Source organism: Schistocerca gregaria, chromosome 9 (genome assembly GCF_023897955.1).
Source record: "Schistocerca gregaria isolate iqSchGreg1 chromosome 9, iqSchGreg1.2, whole genome shotgun sequence".
NCBI lineage: Eukaryota > Metazoa > Arthropoda > Insecta > Orthoptera > Acrididae > Schistocerca > Schistocerca gregaria.
Window position 1 is genome coordinate 243,225,509 of NC_064928.1, and position 26,622 is coordinate 243,252,130.

General features: G+C 46.6%; 1 protein-coding gene across 1 annotated transcript in view; it reads left to right on the forward strand.

The window, feature by feature from the left end:
- Positions 1–23,592, forward strand: part of LOC126291841 (UDP-glucuronosyltransferase 2C1-like) — a 199,505-nt gene extending 175,913 nt beyond the window's left edge. The window contains exons 5-8 of the mRNA XM_049985556.1: positions 457–642; positions 5,938–6,262; positions 14,550–14,769; positions 18,979–23,592. Coding sequence (XP_049841513.1) covers positions 457–642; positions 5,938–6,262; positions 14,550–14,769; positions 18,979–19,261 — 1,014 coding nt within the window. The 3' untranslated portion in view covers positions 19,262–23,592. The remainder of the gene's footprint in view (positions 1–456; positions 643–5,937; positions 6,263–14,549; positions 14,770–18,978) is intronic.
- The last annotated feature ends 3,030 nt before the right edge of the window (positions 23,593–26,622 follow it).

Here is a 26,622-nt window from a genome sequence, read left to right on the forward strand (position 1 = left end):
GCAACAGTCAGTCCGTCAGTCTACCCGGTCTCAGTTTAGCTGAGCTCATTCCTTTACTTTCTGACTTCATAATCACAGCACCAATAGTCTACTTGGGCTGCTTCAGATGGATTCAAATGCACCTGATGGCTTTGTTAATCAAGTGTCATTCAATGACCAGTCAATGTACGAAGTCACTGAGGTCTCCTTGCTGACCCACATTGCTGTTACTGCTTCTCTGCTGACAATAGAATACCCCGCAGCTCCTTTTATTCTGGCAGATACACCTGCAGTGACATCCAGCAGTCATTTCTACATTACTTAGAAGAGTGCTTTTGACCTCGTCAGCACGTTGTCACGTTTTCCGTTTATAATTCTTAGTGTAGTTGTAAAATTGGTCACATCGCAGAGAGCAGTTGCAGCTATAACCAGTGGAACGCGTAAATGAGCTAGTTGTGAGTGCGTGTGTGCCGACAGCTGCTGCTGGAGCCGTGCATACGGCGCCACCTGGGTCCTGACGTGCCGCCCATCAGCTGGCTGGCGCGCAACACCAGCTTCGTGCTCCAGAACGCGCTCAGCCCCACTACTCTGCCGCGCGCCTACTTCCCGGACGTCGCCGAGGTGGGCTGCCTCCACTGTCGGCCAGCCAAGCCGCTGCCCCAGGTGGGTCCCCTCTATACGTACCAAACCTCTCTGCAACGCGCTGCTCGTGTATCGTGTGAGCTTCCAAAAGCATTTGATTGCATATATCATTTTACACTCTGAGAAAAACTCAAGATTTTTTGGAATTGATGGTTTTACACACAACCAGTTAGAATCGTACTTGACAATCAGAATGCAAAAAATTACCCTTATTCATTGAAACACTGTTGGAAAGGTACGAAATTTTGGGTGCTGGGGAGAAATCGCAAAGGAGTCCCACAGGGTTCACTTTTGGGTCCACTGCAATACCTTACATGTGTGAGTAACTTTCGACTCAACTTTCAACCTGCAGAATTGGTACTTGTTTGCAGATGGTACTAGTGCTGCAATACGTTCCATTAAAGGGAAAACAACATAAGAGGTAGTAAATTATATTATCCAGAGAACTATTGTGGTTCTCTGAAAATGGGCCTTCCCTTAATTTCGAAAAAACACACTATGTTCAGTCTTTACAACAAATAGTCATACCAACAATTGACCAGCGCATGAACAGTCGTCATTAAATACGGTAGAATGCTCCAGATTTTTGGTTGTACATATTCGTGATTACTTGAACTAGAATAATCATAAACCTGAGTTTTGGAAACAATTCATTTCAGCTACTTTTACTCTTTTTATCAGTGCTGATCTTGAAAACAAACGAATGTACCTCCTTGCATATTTTTATTAATTCCACTCAACAATGCCTTATGGAATTATTTACTGTAGTAATTCATCATCGAAAGAGAAAATACTGATTGCATACAAGTCACCAGTAAAAGTAACATGTGGTGTTCACACACAGATGTCCTCTTCTATGAACTAGGCATTTTATCTGCGTCACCCAATTGTATACTCGCAAATGAAATTCGTCATAAATAACCCACCACAATTTGAGTAGGACAGTGAGGGACTTACTTCAACACTAGAGGAAAAAAATACCTTTATTATCCATCATCAAAATTGTCAATGGATGAGAAAGGAGTTCAGTATGGAAATTACACTCCAGCCAAAAGTTTACGTACCACGTTTCCTTTTAGCTTCATAATCAACAACTACATTACACGGAAAGCTAACTCTAAAACAAGATCTATTGACAGCATATTCATCTGTTAAGGTCACATTTCGACTCTTTTATCGCAACAAATGGTACTGGAAGACGTGATCTGCAGAGGTCTTTAATGCTGCATCTGCTTTTTGGGTCGTATTTTTAATGATTTCCGTGTTTTAAATTTGAAACTTACTAGGTCAAACATTTTGTGTGTGTTTGGTGCATGGTTTTTATGAGTCTGAACGATGAAACAGTGAACCGTTTGTGCCGTCACGGATCTTATGTATTGACTGAGTTTTAAATGTATAAGTCAATACTGAATTCCGATGTAATAAGGCGAACACGTAGAAAAGAATCTTGCAAATTCGTTGGTCCATATTCCCCGGCATGTTCACACAATGTAACAAATTCACTCTTAAGAGGAAGAGCTCTTATACTTATATATAACATCTAATACTTAATGACATACTTCTATTAAATTAATAATACAGACCCAGAACCTTTTCGAAAACGAGAAGCTGAATAAATAAAATGTGAATAAGGCAGGGTGTAAACAACAGACTTTGGTATCACAATTCTCTTCCTCTATCCACTATACTATTTTAAACTTCTGCATAGACAATATGTGTATTTTACACTATGTGCTGCCTTGAAGACACTAATCGTCGATATATTATTAACCAACAAGAACAAAGCGTTTTTCATACACTACTGGCCATTGAAATTGCTACACCAAGAATAAATGCAGATGATAAACGGGTATTCATTTGACAAATATATTATACCAGAACTGATATGTGATTCCATTTTTACGCAATTTGGGTGCATACGTCCTGAGAAATCAGTACCCAGAACAACCACCTCTGGCCGTGATAACAGCCTTGATTGAGTCAAACAGAGCTTGAATGGCGTGTACAGGTACAGCTGCCCATGCAGCTTCAACACGATACCACAGTTCGTCAAGAGTACTGACTGGCGTATTGTGACGAGCCAGTTGCTCGGCCACCATTGACCAGACATTTTCAATTGCTGGGAGATCTGGAGAATGAGCTGGACAGGGCAGCAATCGAACATTTTCTGTATCCAGAAAGAACCGTACAGGACCTGCAACATGCGTTCGTGCATTATCCTGCTGAAATGCAGGGATCGAATGATGTGTAGAGCCACGGCTCGTAATACATCTGACATGTAACGTCCACTGTTCAAAGTGGCGTCATTGCGAACAAGAGGTGACCGAGACGTGTAACCAAAGGCACCCCATACCATCACGCCGAGCGATACGCCAGTACTGCGATGACGAATACACGCTTCGAATGCGCGTTCACCGCGATGTCGCCAAACGCGGATGCGACCATCATGATGCCTGAAACAGAACCTGGATTCATCCGAAAAAATGACGTTTTTCCATTCGTGCACCCAGGTTCGTCACTGAGTAAACAATCGCAGGCGCTCCTGTGTGAAGCAGCGTTAAGGGTAACCGCAGCCGTGGTATCCGAGCTGATAGTCCATGCTGCTGCAATCGTCGTCGAACTGTTCGTGCAGATGTTTGTTGTGTTGCAAACGTCCCATCTGTTGACTCGGGGATCGAGACGTGGCTGCACGATCCGTTACAGCCATGCGGATAAGATGCCTGTCATCTCGACTGCTGGTGATACGAGGCCGTTGGGATCCAGCACGGCGTTCCGTATTACCCTCTTGAACCCACCGATTCCATATTCTGCTAACAGTCATTGGATCTCGACCAACGCGAGCAGCAATGTCGCCATACGATAAACCGCAATCGCGATAGGCTACAATCCGACCATTATGAAAGCCGGAAATGTGATGGTACGCATTACTCCTCTTTACACGAGGCACACCAGGCAACGCCGGTCAACTGCTGTTTGTGTATGAGAAATGGGTTGGAAACTTTCCTCATGTCAGCACTTGTAGGAGTCGCCACCGCCGCCAACCTTGTGTAAATGCTCTGAAAAGCTAATCATTTGCATATCACAGCATATTCTTCCTGCCGGTTAAATTTCGCATTTGTAGCCCGTCATCTTCGTGGTGTAGCAATTTTAATGGCCAGTAGTGTACATCTACAATGTACAATTTTCTTGAAACGACATAGTTTCAAAAAACACTGGTTATAATACGAAACTAACCACCAGACATGACTTCTGCATCATTTTAATACACCATATCATACCAATAACGAGTAATTATCGGGCGATCGTCAGTGTCCTGGTGTTTTGAATAAGTAAATATTCACAGAACGGAAGTAATAACATGAAGTCCACGAAATATGGGCTAGAACTGTACACGAAGAAATCCAGTACTGCTCCTCCCATACCGCTTGTGACGTAGTCTGTAGTAGCTGAGCCACATGGAGCTAACTGGCATTCCAAGGTGCAGTCTGAAGTCTGTCTACAAGCTGTTCAGAAAACATCATTTTTTATGACAGTTCTCGAAACATTCACTCTATGCATATTCTTGTGGGAAATTTTCGAAATGCGTCCTGATAATTTAAATTCTGTGATCTATTATTGAGTCTTTTAATATACCCCAGGTACTTATAATTAAAGTTTCCCTATTTAACACGTTATAACACAGAAACTAATCACCGTACGAGTACCAAACTTGGTAGCATTAATGTCAAGGACATGGGGAAGAGAACTGATGCAGAATCAATTCAGTCGAAACGGTTTTAATGTGCTGCCACCGTACATCATACCGGTACCATTGCTGCTGCAAAATGGGCTCAGCACGGCGCCCATGAGAGTCCAAAACAGCCTGAAAGCGCAGGGCTGCATTCTGCACTGCAGAACGAAGCATTTCCGTAGGTTTGCTGGCTACCTCTGGGCTTCAGCACATCTGTGAATGTTCGCCTGGTAAACCGTGTCCTTCAGGTAGCCCCACGACCACAAATCACACGGAGTGAGATGAGGTGATCGTGCCAACCAAGCAGTTGGAAACGATCGGCTGGTAATGTGATCGTCTCCAAATGCGTTTCGAAGAGGCAGGTGAACTTGACGAGCGATGTGCAGCGGGACGCCATCCTGCAGGAAAGCTGTCGAGTCCAGTGCGTCTCTCTGCTGCAGGGCGGGTACGACGTGCCGGCGAAGCTTATCGCAATACCGCTGGCCGGTCACACTGCGCGTCTCTGGTCCCTGAGCGCCGACCTGTTCAGTGACGAATGTAGCCGTGAATCCACACCGTTAGGGTAACACGCTGACCGTACAGAGGAACTTCACGTACAGTGGCTGGAGATGAAGATCTCCGCACTTGGCAATCCTGTGTGTTCACCTCTCCTGTCAGAGAAAAATGAGCTGTGTCTGTCCATAGGATGGTCCTGGGCCAGCTCTTGTCAACTTCAATCCTTGTGAGAAACTGGAGAGTCAAGTCAACACGGCATTGTGCGTCCTGTGGTGCAAGCTGCTGTTCAGTAGGGGTCGTGCACCATTTGAGAATGGTTCGAAACAACTTCCGTGCAGTGGACCACGGGATGTTCAACTGTCGTGACACAGCACGACTACTGGCTGATGATCGGGAATTGCGAGCAGCGTTGTCTGCCGTAGCAACAACGATTTCATCAACCACCTGTGGTGGAGCCGGTCGTCGGCCTATTTCTGGAGTGAAGCGCAGTTCAACAGTTGACTCGAGCTTCTTCATCGTGCTCCGCACAGCAGGTGGAGAAACAGGACCCTTCTGCAGTAATCCTTCCAGCCGACGATGTTCTCGAAGTGCAGCTGCAGCATTACTGTTGCTTCGACAATAGAGCTTCACCAATAAAGCCCTGCTCTTTTTGTCTAAGCTCTTGTTGACACGTTAACAAGTGCACTGCGACTGGTCAGGTGTGTGAGACTTGGAATCACGATGATTGATCACAGCATCTGGTGGCCGTAGCTGAAAGTGGACGGTGGCGCTGTGAAGCAAGGTAATCGTGCACTCCATACTCTGTACACTAATGCTACCAAGTTTGATATTGGTACGGTAATTGGTTTCCGTATTATAGCGTGTTTAATAGGGAAAGTCTTTAACTACAAGCTGCGCCTGCATTAGAACCTTCGTGGCAGGACGGAAGAGCCAACGGCTTGTTCCCCTCAGTAGGACCTGGTGAAGGATAGGAGATGCAGGAGACGTCGATTCCCAAGTTATCCCGTAAACTCATTCTAAAGTACGGAACTAGGAGAGCAGCGTTTGGCGCCGGCGGTGTGCCCAATTCGTCAGTGCTGTTACGGTTGCAGGACCTGGAGGAGTTCGTGAGCGGGTCGCCGTCTGGCTTCGTGCTGGTGAGCATGGGCTCCGGCGTCAGGGCTGCCAACATGCCGGCGGAGCTGCACCGGCTGCTGGTGAGCGCCTTCGGCAGCCTGCCGTACCGCGTGCTGTGGAAGCACGAGGCCGGTCCGGGCGGCGCGGGGGCGCCGGGGCTGGAGCTGGAGCTGGGCGGAGCACCACGGCCCGCACTGAACGGCACGGGGGGCTCTGGGCTGGAGCTGGAGCTGGAGCCGGGCCTGAGGGTGCCGGGGAACGTCATGCTGAGGCGCTGGCTGCCGCAGCAGGACCTGCTGGGTAAGGCGGCGCTTCGCTCACCCCACTGGCGCGCTGTTCCCACAGGGGCCGAGCACACAGCAAGTGTCAGCCTTAGACGTCGAGATCCTGGCCGGGTAACAACCCAGTTGAAAGCTGATTGTCGATCTTCTGACAATGATTTAAATCTGACTAGACAGTATTCTTTAAGCTAATTCTTTTTCTTGTACCTGTGTCCCACATCAGTGCAGGGTCTGCCCAGTTATTAACGGATTTGGCAGAGTTGCCAGACGGCCCTCCTGTCGCTACTCTGTAATGCCCTCCCCACTCGACGACGGAATACGTGTCCCCCCCCCCCAACTGACTGTGTTATTCGTGTGACAATGAGCACAAGTTTCCTAAGTGTTTGCAAATCGTGTAACTGAGATAGGACTTGGGTAACAGCCTAATATTCACCTAATGGGACATGGGAAACCACCTAAACCCCACATAAAGGCTGGCTGCCACACTGATGCTCAAAATTAAACTGCCACACAGACAAGATCTGGGGCCTGTGCACGTGCCCATACCAGAAGTGGCTCCTTTCCAAACACAACTATCCAGGTTATGTAGGCAGTGCATTTTAATAGTTATCTTGCAATAGCACTGGGATGCAGACACCACTAACAGCAAGTACGGTCACCCTGACCCGGGATGGTGTGTGTAGTGCGATGTATTGCGTAGCTACAGTAACGCAGCAGTCACGGAATTAGGAGAGCTCAGATAAAAAATACATTCTTTACTCACTAGTACGGTCACACAGCGGTCGACGGCGGTGACTTGACGGAACGCACCGACTCTCGGGCAGCAATCGCCGCCTCGGCAAAGCACCGGGTGGCTGCGTGTCCGGCTGTGGTAGTGCGGGTACACCGGCCACACTGAGTGCTGCTCAGTCAAGTGGCAGCGTCCGGTGGTAGCCTCACACGTGTGAGCCTGAACAGCGTGTATGTTCGTGTGCGCGCGCGCACGTTGGACCTCTGGAGAGGTCTGTGGCACAATGGCGCAGAGCCCCGAACCCGATATCCCTCGGTGGTGCCCAGAGACTGGATGGAGCCTCCCTGTATGTTGCCAACTCTTGGTGGCTCCAGCTGGAGCCCCAGCATCAGCATGCCTAACAGTGGCTCACTGATCAGAAGCTAAAGGATGAGGCGGCCGGACGTGAGCGGCGCAGACGGGGCCCCGCACTGGAGTGTAGCACGTCTCGGAGGGCGAGGGACTGGCAGGGCTGGGCGACGCCTCTTCGTGACTTAGGAGCGCCTGCTTAGCTCTGTTTCTTTCATCGGCGTCGCTGCTGAGCCTTCCCTGCCAGATCTGAGAGGACGCTGGCCACCTCCGTCTTCCTCCTTGGACCTGTCGCTCCACCGGCGAGCGCAGGCCGAGCCGGCCGCTGCGGTCCAGAGCGTGAAGGCTGCTCCCTCGGGCCACCACTGCGTGCTATCAACTATGTGGCCAAAGTTTCCGCGCCGGATCGATTGTCGCAGCTGATGTCTAGCGTCTGTGCTTTCTTCTCTCTCAAATGTGAGGTCGAGCTACTGATATTTCCTTGTCAGTGTGCAAGTAACCACTGACGAATTTTTGAGAGTAAAATTTACGGTAGAATTTACCATTTTAAAAAGATATCATTATTGTAAATATAAAGTGACGGAAAAAAATTGCAGCACAGAGGAGAAGTTGAGGGACGTAAACGAAAGTTGGTAGGCGTGTTCCTACATGTAAAAGATGTATCCAAATTTTGTGCCAGTCGCATAAGAGTGGCGCTGTGACAATGCGAATCAAGTTTTCTTTAAATACACGCCGTAACGGTCGTGAGCGTTAGTTACGTTTGAGACTGGGTGAGTTGATGTCAGCTAAGAAGACCTTTAAGGTGACTGGGTGTTGTGTGATGTCCTTAGGTTAGTTAGGGTTAAGTAGTTCTAAGTTCTAGGGGACTGATGACCTAAGATGTTAAGCCCCATAGTGCTCAGAGCCATTTGAGCCTTTAAGATGACATAGACGCCATTATTTTCACCTCACTGAGTTCGAATGGGGTCGTGTAATATGGCTGCAAGAAGCTAGATTTTCCTTGTGCAGTACTACAGACGGCAGGGATGTAGCCACTGCGCACGATTACCAACAAGGTGGCGACCACAGCGTGCCGTCGGGAGAGGCGGGACCCCGGAAGGCCACGCAGTACTGTCGAGAGGGGAGAGCGTCGTGTTCGGCGCATCGTACTACACCTGCGAGGCAGCTGCCACTGCAGTGACGCAACGAGCTGTTACAAGTCGACTACTTCGAGAACAGCCCCCTCCGAGCCAGGCGGCCTGCAGCGTGCATTCCCCTCACCTCCAAGCATCGCCAGGGTACACGTCTGTTGCTGTTTCTGATGAAAGCTGGTCCTGCCAATGGTGACCGCTTGTCGGCTAGGAGGAGGCTAGTCGAGAGCGTGCAACCAAAGTGTCTGCGTGCTACACAAGTTAGGCCTCGACTCGAGTTGTGGTCCAGGGTGCGGTCTCGTATGACAGCTGGGGCATTATCGTCGCATTACAGCGGGTGTCTGCCAACAGGATAACGCTCGCCCATATACCGCTGTTGTAACCCCACACGCTCTGCAGAGTGCCGACGCGTTGCCTCGGCCTGCTCGATCACCAGCTCTCTATCCAATCGTCCACACGTGGGATATCACCGGACGACAAATCCAGCGCCGTCCACAAACAGTATTACCGTCGCTGTATTGAACCATGAGGTGCAACAGGCACGGAACTCCATCCCGCTGGCTGACACGAGAAACCTGTTCGACAAAATACACGCACGTTTGCATGCGCGCATTCAACATTCTGGCGGCTACACTGGTTATTAATGTACCAGCATTTCACACTTTATGTTTAATGTACAAGCATTTCACATTTACAATGGCTTATCTCGCACTTACGTTACCCTCATGATCTTGTAGTTTCGATCACTTAAACGTGTTACCTACTCAAAACTTGATGCTCTACAGTAATTTTTTCTTTGGTGTTGCGATTTATTTTCTACGATTGTATTTGAAAACAGTGTCTTACTTTGAGATTTTATTGAAATGTTACTCCACAGTTGCAAATTATGCCTTGTCACAGATTTCAAATGGCTCTGAGCACTATGGGACTTAATTGCTGAGGTCGTTAGTCCCCTAGAACTTAGAACTACTTAAATCTAACTAACCTAAGGACATCACACAGATCCGTGCCCGAGGCAGTATTCGAACCTGCGACCGTAGCGGTCGCGCGGCTCCAGACTGTAACGCCTAGAACCGCTCGGCCACTCCGGCCGGCCACAGATTTCAGCCTAGGTCTTCAATTGTAATACAAAACTGAATACCGTCTTCAACAGATTGATGTGTCACATCAGATTTGTTGTGTCATACACGTTAATAGATAACAGTGGTTACTTTAAATCGTATCTACGAGAACACGCTCGGACTGTGCACCCAGTCGCTCAGGTGATGCAGACGTGAGACCTTCTTTGCAGTAGTCGGACAGTCCGCACACACTTCACTGCAGACCGAAAATTTCTTCCGCATGTTTTCTTTTCTTCCATCTTCGGCGTTATTTTGACACGAATTTCCGGTCCTCTTTCTTAGCCATTTTCTAATCATTTTCCTCTTTTTCCTTGTTTTCTGTAGCTACATCTAATGTAATTGCGGCGCACGCTTTGTTTTGGGTGTTCGACATTTTAGCTTTGTGAAATAGTGTTGCCAACTGAAAATATTGACATGATGTCGATGGTTTGTGGGTTGCATGACTATACTGAAGGTTTGACAAATACGTACATTTGATAAACACTGAACGTGCGCAGACCCCTTAGCACTTCAAATGCAAAAATATAACAACTAATTCGTAAGTTATGTAGAAAAGTAATTATCATGAAACAATGACAACTACCCTGCAGTGACAACTGCCAGGCAGTGACAACTGCCAGGCAGTGACAAATATTAGCAGACAGTGACAACTGCCATGCATTGACAACTATTAGCAGACAGTGACAACTGACAGGCAATGACTAATATCATCAGGCAGTGGCAACTGTCATCAGGCAGTGGCAACTGTCATAAGGCTGTAACAAGCTACAGTGAACTGAGTGCTGTGACAGTTCCGAACGACTATGCTACGCCCCTCTTCTGCGGAACGTCTCGTCTCTCATGTCTCTACTGGCATAAAAACTGTTTCAGGGAGATAGTTTCCCCACGAGGATGTCGAAGTGCTCAGCTGGCTGTACGCCATGATATTGGAGCCCCTCGTTACAGTATGTGCAGTTCTCGGTCCCATATTGCCACATACTCAGTGGAGAACTGGAGACACTAGGCTGGTCCATACGGCCTTCACTCGGCTGCAGTGTCTAGGACAGAGGGCGAACGAGCTCCGCACAGATCGACGGAACTTTCCAGGGACGTGCGACACTGCCTGGCCCAGTAGACTAACGCTGCCGATGTCCGGCTGAGGTGTCTTCCGTTGTGAGGTTGTGCAGAGCACAGGGGCCCTCAATAAAGCGATATATTTACCTAAAACTTCGTTCCAGCAGACCAAAATGATGCTCAACAATACACATAATTCTAAATAGCACTATGCTGACATTATTTTCACATTTAGATAAATGTCCTGTTTCACTCTTGGCTCTTAATAAATGTCTGAGACATGGATACAAGTAGTCACTCAAAAAACAGAAATCTCTGCACTTTTCTTTAACCATCTGGAAAATTGCCTACGTTCTAAAAACTCTCTCCCATCTTGGCGCGATCTCTGATAATCGGCGAAAAAGTCCCTAACACGTCCGTTATGATCACAAACTAATTGCAGCTGAATGGAAAGTATTTTTCCTAACAATTCACAAAAGAGTTGGAATCGTTTTGAGGTCTACGGTATCGATTCTGTGTGTCCCGTCGATTAAATCTACCAGACCTGGCATCCCATTTGCCCGGAAATGAGCCTCAGTTTTTTGATCTTCCTTTAGCAGACGACGGCTAAATGTTGATAAACTGCCTCACTGTTTTCATCACGAGGCACAAAGGAGCAGAGCAGATGTTAAATCTGTCTGCCATGTCCCCGCAAGCTCCCACTTTGTGGTCATCAGACGACAAAAATGTGAGTATATGTTGTAGTGGTTGTAGTTTTCCACTTCGCCCACCTGATAATTAAAGTAAATACAATTTCGAAATATCTCCGCCAAGTTGTTTGCCACATCACATCGCACACGAAAATGTTCCACAGATAGTCTCGCTGTACTTTGGCACCACAGTCTGAAATACACTGGAGTGACAGAAGTCGTGGGTCGCCTCCTCATATCGACTCGGAGCTTCCCTCACACGGCGGAGTGCAGCAGGGGCTACAGTAGTCGTCGGAAGTCCCCTACACAAACACTGACTCGTGATGCCTCCGCAGCCGCCTTTAATTGCGAAGGTTTTGCCGGTGCAGGATTTTGTGTACGAACTGACCTCTAGATTATGACACACAAATGTTGGGTGGCTGGAAGAATCATTTGCTCCAACTGTCCAGAACACCCTTCAAACCAATCACTCTGGAACCGCGCGGCCGGTACGGTCGCAGATTCGAATCCTGCCTCGGGCACGGATGTGTGTGATGTCCTTAGGTTAGTTAGGTTTAGGTAGTTCTAAGTTCTAGGGGACTGATGACTTCAGAAGTTGGGTCCCATAGTGCTCAGAGCTATTTGAACCATTTGTACCAGTCACTAACAATCGTGGTCCGGTCACATGGAGCACTGTCATCCATAAAAAATTCCATCCTTGTTTGGGAACGTGAAGTCCATCAATGGCTGCAAATGGTCTCCGAGTAGCCGAACATAACCATTTCTACTCAGTGATCGGTTCAGTTGGACCAGAGGACCCAGTCCATTGCACGTAAACACAGCCCACACCTTTGTGGAGCCACCACCAGCTTGTAGAGTGCATTGTTGACAACTCGGGCTTTGCGCCACACTCCAACCCTACCACCAGCTCTTACCAACTGAAATCGGGACTCATCTGAGCAGGCAACGGTTTTGCAGTGATCGATACGGTCACGAACAGAGGCGCTGCAGGCGAAGGCACTCGCGTCCGTCGTCTGCTGCCACAGACCACTAATGCTAGAATTGGGCAGCATTGTCCTAACGGATACGTTCGTGGTACGTCCCACACGTCGTCTGCGCTTATTTCACGCAGTGTTGCTTGTCTGTTAGCTCTGGCAACTCTACACAACAGCCGCTGGTCTCGGTCATTAAGTGAAGGCCGTCAGCCACTGCGTTGTCCGTGGTGAGAGGCAAAGCCTGAGATGTGGCACTCCCGGCACACTCTTCACACTGTAGATCTCGGACTTCTGATTTCTTTAACGGCTTCCGAAATGTGATGTGTGATGTCTCATGCGTCTAGCTCCAACTACCATTCCACGAAGAAAGTCTATTAATAGCTGTTGTGTGGCCATAATCGCGGCGGAAGTTCTCTCGTGAGTCACGTAAGTACAAATGACGGCTTCGCCAACGCACTGCCCTCTTATATTTTGTGTACGCGATACAACCGCCGTCTGTATACAGGATGTTACAAAACGGTAGGCCAAACTTTCAGGAAACATTCCTCACACACATAGAAACAAAATATGTTATGTGAACATGTGTCTGGAAACGCTTACTTTCCATGTTAGAGCTCATTTTATTACTTCTCTTCAAATCACATTAATCATGGAATGGAAACACAAAACAACAGAACGTACCAGCGTGATTTCAAACACTTTGCTACAGGAAATGTTCAAAATGTCCTCCGTTAGCGAGGATACATGCATCCACCCTTCGTTGCATGGAATCCCTGCCGCGCTGATGCAGCCCTGGAGAATGCCGAATTCTATCACAGCCGTACACAATAGGAGCACGAAGAGTCCCTACATTTGGTACCGGAGTTGCGTAGAAAACAGCTTTCAAATGCCCCCATAAATGAAGTCGAGAGGGTTGAGGTCAGGAGAGCGTGAAGGCCACGGAATTGGTCCGCCTCTACCAATCCATCGGTCACCGAATCTGTTGTTGAGAAGCGTACGAACACTTCGACTGAAATGTGCAGGAGCTCCAACGTGCATGAATCACATGTTGTGTTGTACTTGTAAATGCACATGTTCTAGCAGTACAGGTAGAGTATCCCGTATGAAATCATTGAGCGTAGGTGGAAGAACACGGGACCCAATCAAGACATCGCCAACAATGCCTGCCCAAACGTTCACAGAAAATCTGTGTTGGTGATGTGATTGCACAATTGCATGCGGATTCTCGTCAGCCCACACATGTTGATTGTGAAAATTTACAATTTGATCGCGTTGGAATGAAGCCTCATCCGTAAAGAGAACATTTGCACTGAAATGAGGATTGACAGATTGTTGGATGAACCAGAAGTGTACCCGTGGAGGCCAATCAGCTGCTAATAGTGCTTGCACACGATGTACATGGTACGGAAACAACTGGTTCTCCCGTAGCACTCTCCATACAGTGACGTGGTCAACGTTATCTTGAACAGCAGCAACGTCTCTGACGCTGACATTAGGGTTATCGTCAACTGCACGAAGAATTGCCTCGTTCATTGCAGGTGTCCTCGTTCCCCAGTCGCGAGTCATAAGCTGGAATGTTCCGTGCTCCCTAAGACGCCGATCAATTGCTTTGAACGTCTTCCTGTCGGGACACCTTCGTTCTGGAAATATGTCTCGATACAAACGTACCGCGCCACGGCTATTGCGCCGTGATAATCCGTACATCAAATGGGCATCCACCAACTCCGCATTTGTAAACATTGCGCTGACTGCAAAAACACGTTCGTGATGAACAGTAACCTGTTGATGCCACATACTGATGTACTTGATGTTAGTACTGTAGAGCAATGAGTCTCATGTCAACACAAGCACCGAAGTCAACCTTACCTTCCTTCAATTGGGCCAAGTGGCGGTGAATCGAGGAACTACACTACATACTGACGAAACTAAAATGAGCGCTAACATGGAAATTAAGCGTTTCCGGACACGTGTCCACATAACATCTTTTCTTTCTTTGTGTGTGAGGAATGTTTCCTGAAAGTTTGGCCGCGCCTTTTTGTAACACCCTGTATGTGCGTATCGCCAGCCCACGGCCTAGCATCTGAGTGTATTATTGTGGTATTTTGTTTTTAACGCTTACCCCCTGCCGCTGCTTCCACTGTAGCGGAGGCATGGCCAGTACGCTGCCATCCCAGCAGTGGGTAGGCTGCTAATTCGGCCAGTTAGAGCCAGGCAGGCCAACCTCCGCACCTCGCCAAGTGCCGCTGTTTCGCCGCCCGCAGGGCACCCTCGTCTGCGCGCCTTCGTGGGGCACGGCGGGCTGCTCAGCGTGCTGGAGGCGGGCTTCCACGGCGCGCCGCTGCTGGCGCTGCCCGTCTTCTGCGACCACGACTCCAACGCGGCGGCCGCCCGGCGCGCCGGCTTCGCGCGCGTCCTCCAGCTCCAGGGGCTCAGCGCCCCCGCACTGGCCGCCGCCGTCCGCGCCGTCGCCACAGACCCCAGGTGGGTGCCGAGTTGTTTGCTCCTGTCAAACGTGCCCAGCTGTACGGAGTCTGGCATCTGTAGCCGTCACCACATTGTTACTCTCACCAGCGAAGGTAGTTCGAAATAAAGTGAACGCGTACGGTCTAAATAAGTCTTTTATTGTAGTTACAAAAGACGGTATACTATAGGTAGTCGTTTAGCTGTGACTGCAGAAATGAGGGGTAAAAGCAAAAAAGAACACGCACTGCCAGGATGGTGTATGTACCATTGAGGGTGAACTGCCTCATTTTTCGGCCCAGACCTTTAGCAGTGTAGCCGAGGCTGAATAATGATTCGAATATGGTCTCCCTAGAGATATACTCATCTGTAGTCACATTTACAGTACGCGAGAGTTGTACTGTGGTTTGCTACACATCACAAAATCCGTGTCAGAGCAGCCAGCCTGTGGTCAGATGTATTGAGCGAGGTGGGACACTGGTAAGACAGATACTGCAATTACATTCAAGAGGACGCTGGTTCAAATCCCACATGTACAGTTTCCAGTATTTCCCTCAATCGCTTATGTTGGCATCGTTCCTTTACGAGGACATGGCCAATTTGCTACCATTTCCTGTCCAGGTTCGACCTTACGGGATTGCCACTGGCACGACACAGGCCGTCGTGGCCGAGCGGTTCTAGGCGTAGAGTCCGGAGCCGCGCGACTGCTACGGTCGCAGGTTCGAATCCTGCCTCGGGCATGGATGTGTGTGCTGTCCTTAGGTTAGTTAGATTCAAGTAGTTCTAAGTTCTAGGGGAGTGATGACCTCAGCTGTTAAGTCCCATAGTGCTGAGAGCCATTTGAACCATTTTTGAACTGGCACGACATTAAAAGCCCTTATATTCCTTCTGTAAAGGTCAGAAGTCAGAAAAGCACATGAGATTTCAGCCGGCTGAGAGACATAAAGGTAACGCACAAATGGAGGAAAGTAGAGTGCAGCAGGCTCGTAGGGACGACATCGTGGTTACGTCGGTAGAAAGAAAAGACTCCTGCTAGAGGTGTACACCAATCTGTACAAAAAAAACGCTAGGCGTAGACCACCGAATCACAAGCATCGTGAAAGCTAGCGCCGAGCATCCGGCTGAGAGAAAACGTAGGGTCCTTGCGTACAGATTTTGTTGGCGAGAGTAACTACTTGCTGTAGGAGGAGCAGGAAATAGCCGGGCTAACAACTTAGAATACAGCACTAAACGTGACCTGGAGAAAACAGCACACACTCGTGTGGAGTTTGTCGATATTATCGGCCCTCGGTTAACACAGCTGTTAGCAGTGTCAACAAAGAGCTGGGCGAGCTGCTTTTGACTGAAACAAAGGTTGATATCTGTGCTGTGGCTGATATTGCGACCTGGCGATGGGGATACTCTAATAATGGCCTGCACCTTTGTAGGAGGGGGAAGGAAAGATTAGCTGAGCATCTTGCACAAATCGTAAGGAGGGCCACAAGCACACAAGACAAAATCCTTGTGACTACTGGAACCGACGGGGCACACTTTTTAAGTTATCTTCCAGAAAAATAAAATTACTTTCTTTCATCAGGAGATTAGAGAACTGGAAAAACAAGATATATGAGCTTATTGAATGCCCACAAGATTTGCAAAATTCTGGAGGGATAGATGCTCGTGCCTCTCTGAACACTATGTAATCACTGGTATGGACAAGTTAAATATCAGGTGTTATAGACTTATATCATTTTCGTGTAGAGTTAACCTGGAAAACAAGAGGACTCGCAACATATGTAAAAGTTGAAAGCAAAGTCAAAAATATTGAAACAAATAGTTTTTGGTTGTTCAGAACCTAGATGCACGAGCTTGGGAGCTTTTACTGCAAAATACTTCCCTGGTAATTGTAAAAGTTTACTGATCCCGAGTAGGAAACTTTCAGCTATTAATGAGAAATCTAGAGGAATTGTTGAGCTACCTGTCAAACAAGAAGACACAGTATTGTGTCGACATTTCAGTGTAGATTTCTTAAACGATATGGACAGGAAAAATCAACTAGAGTTGTCGTTAAGGTGTTTCAATCTAATTTCAGTACAGTTTCCCAACTCGAGTTCAGCAAAATAGCAGAACAGTGGTCGAAGACATTTTTACAGACAGTGCTCAGGCTAAACCAATGTATACCCAATTGGTAATGGACTATCTGATCATGATGCACAGTTCATCGAAATAAACAGTATGCCACCTTACAACCCAGAATCAGATCCAAAGATCATGAATACATTTTGTAATGATGCGGAATGTGTCAATTTAGCATAAGATATCTTTACACAATACAATTTTTTTTACAGTTGCTGCTTCATATCTAAAAATTCATCTACTAAGTAGGAGTCGTCATTTAGAAATTCTTTTAGTTAGATTTTAAATTCTGGTTGGCTACACGTCAGACTTTTAATGTTATTTGGAAAATGGCCAAAGACTTTTGTGGTAGCATAATTCATCAATTTCTGCCGCCCCTCTTCAGGAACCACACGTTTGTCTGGCCTCTCAACAGATACCCCTCCGTTGTGGTTGCACCTACGGTACGGCTATCTGTATCGCTGAGGCACGCAAGCCTCCCCACCAACGGCAAGGTCCATGGTTCTTGTAATACTCTCTTTTAAAAACTTACATTTTATGGAACTGGTGGCTTTAAACACAGCTGGAATGAATCATACTTGTTGAACAGAATGCAAAAGTTGTACTGAGTAATGCAGACATAGTCGGAAAGGTACAAAATTTTAATGATTGGGGATTAAAAAATGACAAAGGAAATCCCATAGGATTCAATTTTGGGTCCACTCCTATTCCTTATATATGTCACTGACCTTCCACTTAATATTCAACAAGAAAAACAGGATCTTTTTGCAGACGATACCGGTATTATAATAAATCCCATTTCAGATAAATAAACGGAAGAGTTGGGAAAAGATATTTTCCAAAGAATTATTAAGTGGTTTTCTAAAAGTGGACTCGCCCTAAGTATTGAAAAAAATAACTTACTACTTGCAGTTTTGTATAACAAATAGTCATACTAAGAATCGATGTAACACTTGATCAGGAGTTAATAAGTAGGTTAGACTGCTCCAAATTTTTGGGTTACATATTGATATCAACTTGAACTGGAAGAAGCATAATACTGAGCTTCTCAAACAATTAAGTTCAACTAATTTTGCTCTTAGTGTAATTGCTTATTTTGGAAACAAATGTGTCAACCTCCTGACATATTTTGTATATCTCCACTCAACAGTGTCGAAAGGAATGATTTTCTAAAGTAGCTCATCACTTAGAAACAAAGTATTGATTCATCGAAAGCGAGCAATATGGTATTCACACACGGGCGTCATTTAGACACCTCTTCAAGGAGCTACGCATTTTAACTGCGCCATCAAAGTATGCATTAGTGCTAATGAAACTCATCATAAATAATCCATCACAATCTGTACATACCTACAACATTAGAGGGAAAAGCTACCTTTATTACCCATTGTTAAAGTTGTCAGTGGCTCAGAATGGTGTTCAATATCCAACAATAAAAAATTTTGATCATTTACCCATAGCATAAAATGTCTAACAGCTAACGAAGCAAATTTTAAATCTAATTTAAAATCATTTCTCCTGGACAAATCGTTCTATGTCACTGAAGAATTTCTACTAAAAAACTGGTAGTCAGTGAAAAAAAATTAAAAAAAACTTACGTTTAAGCGTAGTTGTACGAGTAAAAATAAAATTATAATGTATTCACTAACGTTAACACTAATCATGTATAGATATCCTGTAAAGTGGCTCGTTCCACATAATTTCGATAAAATAATAGTTCAAGTGATCTAGGGAACGTGTAACTAACTCCATCTTGGCTCTATAACCGCCGACCTAACGTTCGTCTGCAGAGTAGTCTTGACCCCTAGCCAATTACAATAAACGTTTGCCAGAATGAATTTTCACTCCTGATCAAGCAACCAATAAAATTTTAATCTGCCAGTTAAGTTCCAGTATAAACCTTTGTCAGGATGACCAGAGTCTGATTCCAGTTTTCATTTGTACACGTTTCCTGCTCCACTACCTTCTTCCAATCTTGAAGCGATACCTACCTGGAGCCTGCATTCACTTAGACGCTATTTCAACAGACCCATGTCACTGCCATTTTTTATCTAGACTTCTCAGTGAATTTGGCAGTATTTCACTATTTGTGAGACACGACATTTGTTTTTACAGGTACCGGGAGGCTGCTTACCGTCAGTCAGTGCTGATCCGGGACCAGCCGACACCCCCCCTGGAGAAGGCCGTCTTCTGGACGGAGTACCTGCTGCGCCACAGGGGCGACACGAGGCACCTGCAGTCCGCTGCCAGGGACATGGCCTGGTGGCAGCTCTACTGCCTGGACCTCGCCCTGCTCGTGCTGGGCTTCCCTGTCCTCCTGTGGGTCGCTCTCTCCAGGCTCTGCCACTTGCTGGTTCACTCCAGGCACGCACTGGCCAAGAAGCTCAAGGCTCACTAGCTGGTGTTTTATCCAGTGACAGCTTTCCTATTTAGACCTCACGCTGGGCCTCCCTGCGCTGCATTGGATCGCTCTCTCCAAAGTCTGCTGCCTGTTGCTGCTCTCCAGTCACATTCTGGTCAGAAAGCTCAGGCTCCTTAACTCTGTCCAGTTGTCACCTCTATTGCCTTGATCTCATCTTGTTGACAATGGACCTCCTTGTCCTGCTGTCGATCGGTCTTTCCATGGTCTGATACCTGCTGTTATATTCCAGGCACATGCTGTCCCAGAAGCTAACGTTAGCTAGCTTCATCCCAGCTACAGCCCTTACCTGGTGGCAGTTGTCCCACCTGGGCCTCGCCTTACTGACACTGATCTCCCTGATGTCGTGGGTCGCTCTCTCTGCCTGCCACCTGCTGCTACACTTCAGGCACACCCTGACCAGACAGATCAAGGCTCACTATCTCTGAGATAACTAGCGCCCTCATTCATCGGAATCTCTACTACTTTGAGATTCAGCTACTACTGGGTCCCATTGTTCTGCTGTGGGTCACTCTCTTCACGTTCTGACACCCAGATACACCCCACACAAAAATTCCAGGCCCACTATCTCCATCATAGCTAGGGGTCTGGCCTACTGGAGAGCTCCATTGAGTAGACCTCACCCTACTCACACTGGCCCTCGCTGATCTCTGTGGGCTGCAGTCTCAAAAGTCTGCTACCTGAAGCTACTCTCCACATACACCGTGTCCATAAAGCTCAGGGTTCGCTAACTCTGTTATTGATAGGGTTCTTGCCAATTTACATAGTGGCTCGACCTCATTCTACTCTCAGTGAGCCTCCCTGACCTACTGTGGGCCACTCTGTCCAAAGTCTAAATGCCAGCTGGTACTTTCCAGGCGCACCCTGACCAAAAACCTCAAATCTCACTGACTGGTTTTATGGGGACTACCACGAATTCCTCTCTTGTGCCAATCTCTTCATCTCAAAGTAGCGCTTGCAGTTGTCTTCCTCAATTACTTGCTAGATGTATTTCAATCTCTGTCTTCTTCTACAGCTTTTACCCTCCACAGCTACCTATACTAACATGGAAGTTCTTCCCTGATGTCTTAACAGATGCCCTTATACTTTTCAGTGTTTTCCAAATACTCCTTCCCTCTCCGATTCTGCACAGAACCTTCTCATTCCTTACCGTACCAGTCCACCTAATTTTCAACATTAGTCTGTAGCACCACATCACAAATGCCTCGAATCTGTTCTGTTCTGTTTTTTTCCCACAGTTCATATTTCGCTCCCATTCAATGCTGTGTTCCAAACGAACATTCTCAGAAATGTTTTCCTCCAATTGAGACCTGTGTTTGATACTAGTAGACTTATCTTGGCCAGGAAGCCACTTTATGCCAGTGATAGTCTGCTTTTGATGCCCTCCTTGCTGCATCCGTCACTGATTGTTTTGCTGCCGAGGTAGTGGAATTGCTTAACTTCATTTACTGCTTGACCATTAATCCTGATGTTTCTCGCTGTTCTCATTTCTGCTACTTCTCATTACTTTCGTCTTTCATCGACTTATTCTCAATACAAATTCTAAACTTTTTAGACTGTTCATGCCATTTAGCAGATCACGCAATTCTTCTTCACTTTCTCTGAAGACAGCAATGTTATCATCGAGACGTTTCATTGATATCCTTTCACCTTGAATTTTAATTCCTCTCCTTAAACTTTCTTTTATTTCCATCATTGCTTTTCGATGTACAGATTGAACAGTAGGAATGAAAGACTACATCCCTGTCTTACACATTTTTAGTCCGAGCACTTCGTTCTTGGTCGTCCACTCTTATTATTCCCTCTTGGCTCTTGTACATATTGTATATTACACATCGCTCCCCATAGTTTACCCCTATTTTTCTCACTATTTCGAACATCTTACACCATTTTTCTGTGACGAATTCTTTTCGCTTTCTCTGCCTCGCGATGACTGGGTGTTGTGTGATGTCCTTAGGTTAGTTAGGTTTAAGTAGTTTTAAGTTCTAAGGGACTGATGACCATAGATGTTAAGTCCCATAGTGCTCAGAGCCATTTGAACCATTTTTGAACCAATTATTTTCCCAGGTCGATAAATCCTGTGAACTTGTCATGATTTTTCTTAAGTCTTGCCCCTATTATCGAATACATCAGAACCGCCTCTCTCGTGCCTTTCCTAAAGCTAAACTGACCGTTATCTAACGCAGCCTCGATTTTATTTTCCATTCTTCTGTATGTTATTCTTGTCGGCAATTTCGATGTATGAACTGTTCAGCTGATTGTGCGACAATTCTCGCTGTTGTTAGCTCTTGCAGTTTTCTGAATTGTGTGGAACGATATTTTTACGGAAGTCATATGTTATATCGCCAGACTCATACGTTCTACAGACAAACGCGAATAGTCGTTTCATTGTCACTTCCCTCAATGATTTTAGATGGTGGAATGTTATTTATCCCTTCTTCTTTATTTGATCTTAAGTGTTCCAAAGCTATTTTAAATTCTGATTCTAATACTGGATCCCCTGTTTCTTCTAAATCGACTGCTGCGTCTTCTTCTATCACATCGAACAAATCTTCCTGCTAATAGAAGCCTTCAATGTACTCTTTCCATCTATCCGCTCTCTCCTCTGCATTTAACAGTGGAATTCTCTTTGAACTCTTAATGTTACCACCCTTGCTTTTAATTTCACCGAAGATTATTTTGAACTTCCTTTACGCTGAGTCAGTCCTACCTACAACATGTCTGTTTCGATGTCCACATTTTTCATGCAGCCATTCCGTTTTAGCTTCCCTGCAGTTCCTATTTATTTCATTCCTGAGCATCTTTTATTTCTGTATTCCTGAATTTCCCAGAACATTTTTTCTTTCTTTCATCGATCAGCTGAAGTATTTATTTTGATAGCCATGGTTTCTTCGCAGTTACCTTCTTTGTGCATATGTTTTTCTTTCCAACGCCCGTGATTGCTCTTGTTACAGATGTCCATTCCTCTTTAACTGCACTGCCTACTGAGCTATTCCTTATTGCTGAATATATAGCCTTAGAGAAATTCAAGCGTATCTCGTCATTCCTTAGTACTTTCGTATCCCACTCCTTTGCGAACTGATTCTTCCTCACTAATCTCTTAAAAATCAGACTACTCATGTTCACTACTGCATTGTGATCTGAGTTCGTATCTGCTCCTGGGTGTGCATCACAATCCGGTACCTGATTTCAGAATATCCGTGTGACCATGATGTAATCTAATTGAAATCTTCCCGTATTACCTGGCCTTTTCCAAGTATAGCTTCTCCTCTTGTGGTTCTTGAAAAGAGTATTCGCTATTACTAGCTGAAATATGTTGCAAAATTGAGCTACTCTTTCTCCTCTCTCATTCCTAGGACCAAGCCCATATCCTCCAGTAACCCTTTCTTCAACGCCTTCCTCCGTGACTATTAGATTTTTGTCTCCCTTTAAGTACTGCATTACCCGCTCAATATCCTCGTACACTTTCTCTCTCTCTCTCTCTCGTCATTTTCAGCTTGCGACGTCGGCATGTATCTTGAACTATCGTTGTCAGTGTTTGTCTGTTGCCGATTCTGATGAGATCAACCCCTTCAGTGAACTGTTCATAGTAACCCTCTCTGCTCTACCTCCCTATTCATAATGCATCTTACTCCAGCTGTATCATTTCGTGCTGCTTTTGATATTACCGTATACTCAACTGGCCAGGAATCCTTGCTTCTTTCTGTTTCACTTCACTGACCCCCACTATACCTAAACTGAGCCTTTGTATTTCCCTTTTCAGATTTTGTAGGTTCCCCACCACGTTAAAGCTTCTGACATTCCATGCTCCGACTGGTAGAACGTTAACCTCTCGTTCTTTATTCTGTATTTTCGTTCCGGTCACCTCCTGTTGGCAGTCGACTCCCAGAGATGCGAATAACGACTCCGCCGCCTGAATACGTTGGTCCTCCATTTTCATTGGGGATGCTCTCTCCAAGGATCGTTACCTGCTGCTACACCCTCTCCAAAAAGTTCAGTGGCGTGATCTGCACTCTCCAAGGAGTCTAACAGCGTCCCACTCTAGGGACATCGAACACTTTCTGTTTGTAAAGTTCAAGACTCTGCAGAATTGTAATTCCACAGCTTCTACAGCAGTGAACAGTACGGCAATGGCCCTAACCCTACATGTACAAAGCATCGATGTTGTTGAAAATAACTTTTGTGCCTCGATTTAATCGAGAATAAGAATAAAAAATGATAGTATTTATTTATTGTTATTTTATGTATCATTGTATTGCATGTTTCGAACTATGTATTTTATCTGCAATAAAGACTGTATGTACAATTTAGATCAGTGTAACACACACTGGGCAGTTCTACACACACAAGTTCTTGCTGGAGTCAAAAATCCAGAAGATCTCTTCAAGAAATAGTCATTACCTTCAAAGGTAAGATGTTCCTGTGTTTGTTTCATATTTGTATACTACTGAGTGATCTCGAAAACCAGAATAAATTAATAAGTGGTTCCTTTTAACAACCTCCTCCTCCTCCACCCCCTACCCGCATAAAATGGATAATGCAATTTCTGAATAGTTCCAAAAATTCTGAGACTCGTTTCAAATAGGTACCACACTCATGTAATTGTAGCTGCTAGTGGCTTTAATGTACCGGCGATATGTTGGAGAAAATGTCGTCTTGAAATATTACATTATTTTATCGTTCGCACATATAGGTTATAGATTAAAACAGTTCGTGGAAGTTTTTATAGTAAAATGGGAAAGTACTTACAGATCAGAGTCTAATTCATCATTTGAAAACCATACGGCATTGTCTCATACGGGAAACTGCTTGAAGACTTGCTGTTTGTCTCGTGGTCACTCTGTTTTCGAAATTAAACGTGTCCGTGTAGCGCCTAGGACGCGCACACATCGACGACGTCGGCCCTCTGCCTCCTTCGATCGTCGGCCGATTCGTGAGCTGGGGGGAGCCAGTCGCGCTGGTCCACCTGACTCGGTTTGTCGGGGCCGCGAACCTGAGGCCTGCCTTTCGCCAACGCGAGTTGTGCGGCGTCGACTCGCAGGCTCCGCGTCCCCGCTCATCGCCCACAAAGCAGCGGACTGGCGGCAGCGCACCCTTAAGGTGGCTGTGGCGTGCCGCGGTGTTTCCTGGCCGGAGGCGCCGCCGTGGACCCCTCTCGACATCCTTGCTGTACACAGAGCCACTCGCCAGCATTCTGTACAGGGAACGGCTCGGTCTGGCGGCTCAGCTCGTTGAGCAACCTGCCCACTCCAGCTGAACACGTACACTCACGTATCTCTCACATTCATACTCACCCACCAAAGCCACACACCCCACCACGAATCTTCGTTATAAAAAACCTCGCTAACTGAATATGTGATGCTTCACGATGACCTCGTTCGCGCGTCTCTCCAGCTCCCCACTTGGGCCCTCACAAAATCCTTAACTGAGGACAGAACACTATGGACAACACTTAAATAACAAACGCCAAACAGCATCGGTGAACAGGGTGAAACAGGCATGGACATTAGCCCATGACCCCCCCCCCCCCCCCCAACTAAACTCTGCGACGCCCCTGCCACGAACTGCTCCAGCAGTACACACAGTGCCGCTTTACAAGGCACAGTGTGCCAAGTGTGCAACGACATCACGCCCCCGTGTGGCATTTCTCTCTATCCCCCCCCCCCCCCATCCCCACCACACCCCACCCCGTCCACAGTATTTACGTTCGACGCCGTGAGCCTTAACTGGGATGACCTCTTCACTGAGACACGACAAAGCCTAGGCTTCAGGTACTGGTCACCTTCCAGCTGCCGGCGGACGCACACGAAGACCACATCACGGCCAGAACCTCGGGTGACGGTGTACTCTCCATTATCGTCCCACTAGACCCGCCTCCGCCACGAACCTCCTCGCTCTCGCGCAGGAAGACCCCTCCGCCTCCTACGTGGCTACAGGACTTCGCGGTGTCCACCTTCTCCTCCAGGCTCTGCACTACCGGGGAGGGCGAGGGGGTGAGGGGTTGGCCACCTATCGAATACTCAAACAGCACCTTTGGTTTTAACTTCACTTTTGTTTTGTAGTTCGCATACTGTGTTCTCGGGTATTCGATATTTGCGAATAAAACTTGTGTTCAGTAAGGTAGTGCGTTGGTGCTACTATTCCCTCATCTACTGCAAAAGACCCTTTTTTCCTGGCAACTTTTCGCTGTTTCGAAAGACTCCAAAATCATACCAAATTTTACACATTTTTCCAAAGAGTGTATCTTCAACAAAAAAAATTAACAACTGACCGGATCAAACTATAGATTTTTAATTTATTGCGCAAAATTAGTTTCAAAATCGTAATTTTAAGCTTGCGGGTGCCATTTTGGAGCGTTTGTACTGTCACTTGCCACCACCATCAACTCAAAAGTATTCTGGCAGTACCAGCAAAAAATTAAAAACTTTTAAGAAATATTTCATGGGCTTGCTGGCTTTCTATAAAAGTCTCATAAAGTAGTCTTGAGACGTTGATCATCGGTTGCCTCAGCAGACTCTATGGTCACGGGAGCAGAGCTCCACTCCTGTACTATCTTTGCCCAGCAGTTCTCTTCGGACACCAGCTGTGTGCACACGCACCCTCCTGTGTATCGCGGCACTGTTACTAAAGTGTACGTCATCTGCACCTGCCGCCTACATAATTCCACTACCTGGAGCCTCTCCGCGCTGGTGACGCCGCGACGAACGCCAGCACCTGCTACGGCTAGCTCAGCAAGCTGTGTCTCGACGCCTACCCGCCAAAAATGGAGACGTCATACAATTACAGTTCTGGTGAAATCTTAGTAACCTTCGTAATGTTTTGTTTAGCGCTCCAAATCAGCACGCATATTCTACATTTTCTGTGAAACGAGAAAATACGCTTTCCTAAGCCGTGCTATTGGTGTCAACAATGATTCTTGCATACATGAACAACGTGTACTGACTGCCGACTTTGTGGGTGACTTCGGAAACGAGTGTGACCCTTTTTACTGCCAACAAGAAACTGCTCATCGGATTGTCGCAGACACACACAGTACCGAGCCATCCGATTTCATTGTGCCAGCCACGCTGTTAACTTTTTCGCGACAACGTGCTGAGCCCAGCCAGCCGGGCCACGCGACAACACTCTCGTGGTATTTTCTGGCTCAAAAACGGCTCTGAGCACTATGGGACTTAACATCTGAGGTCATCAGTCCCCTAGAACTCAGAACTACTTAAGCCTAACTAACCTAAGGACATCACACACATCCATACCCGAGGCAGGATTCGAACCTGCGACCGTAGCGGTCGCGCGGTTCCAGACTGAAGCGCCTAGAGCCGCTCGGCTACACTGGCCGGCCG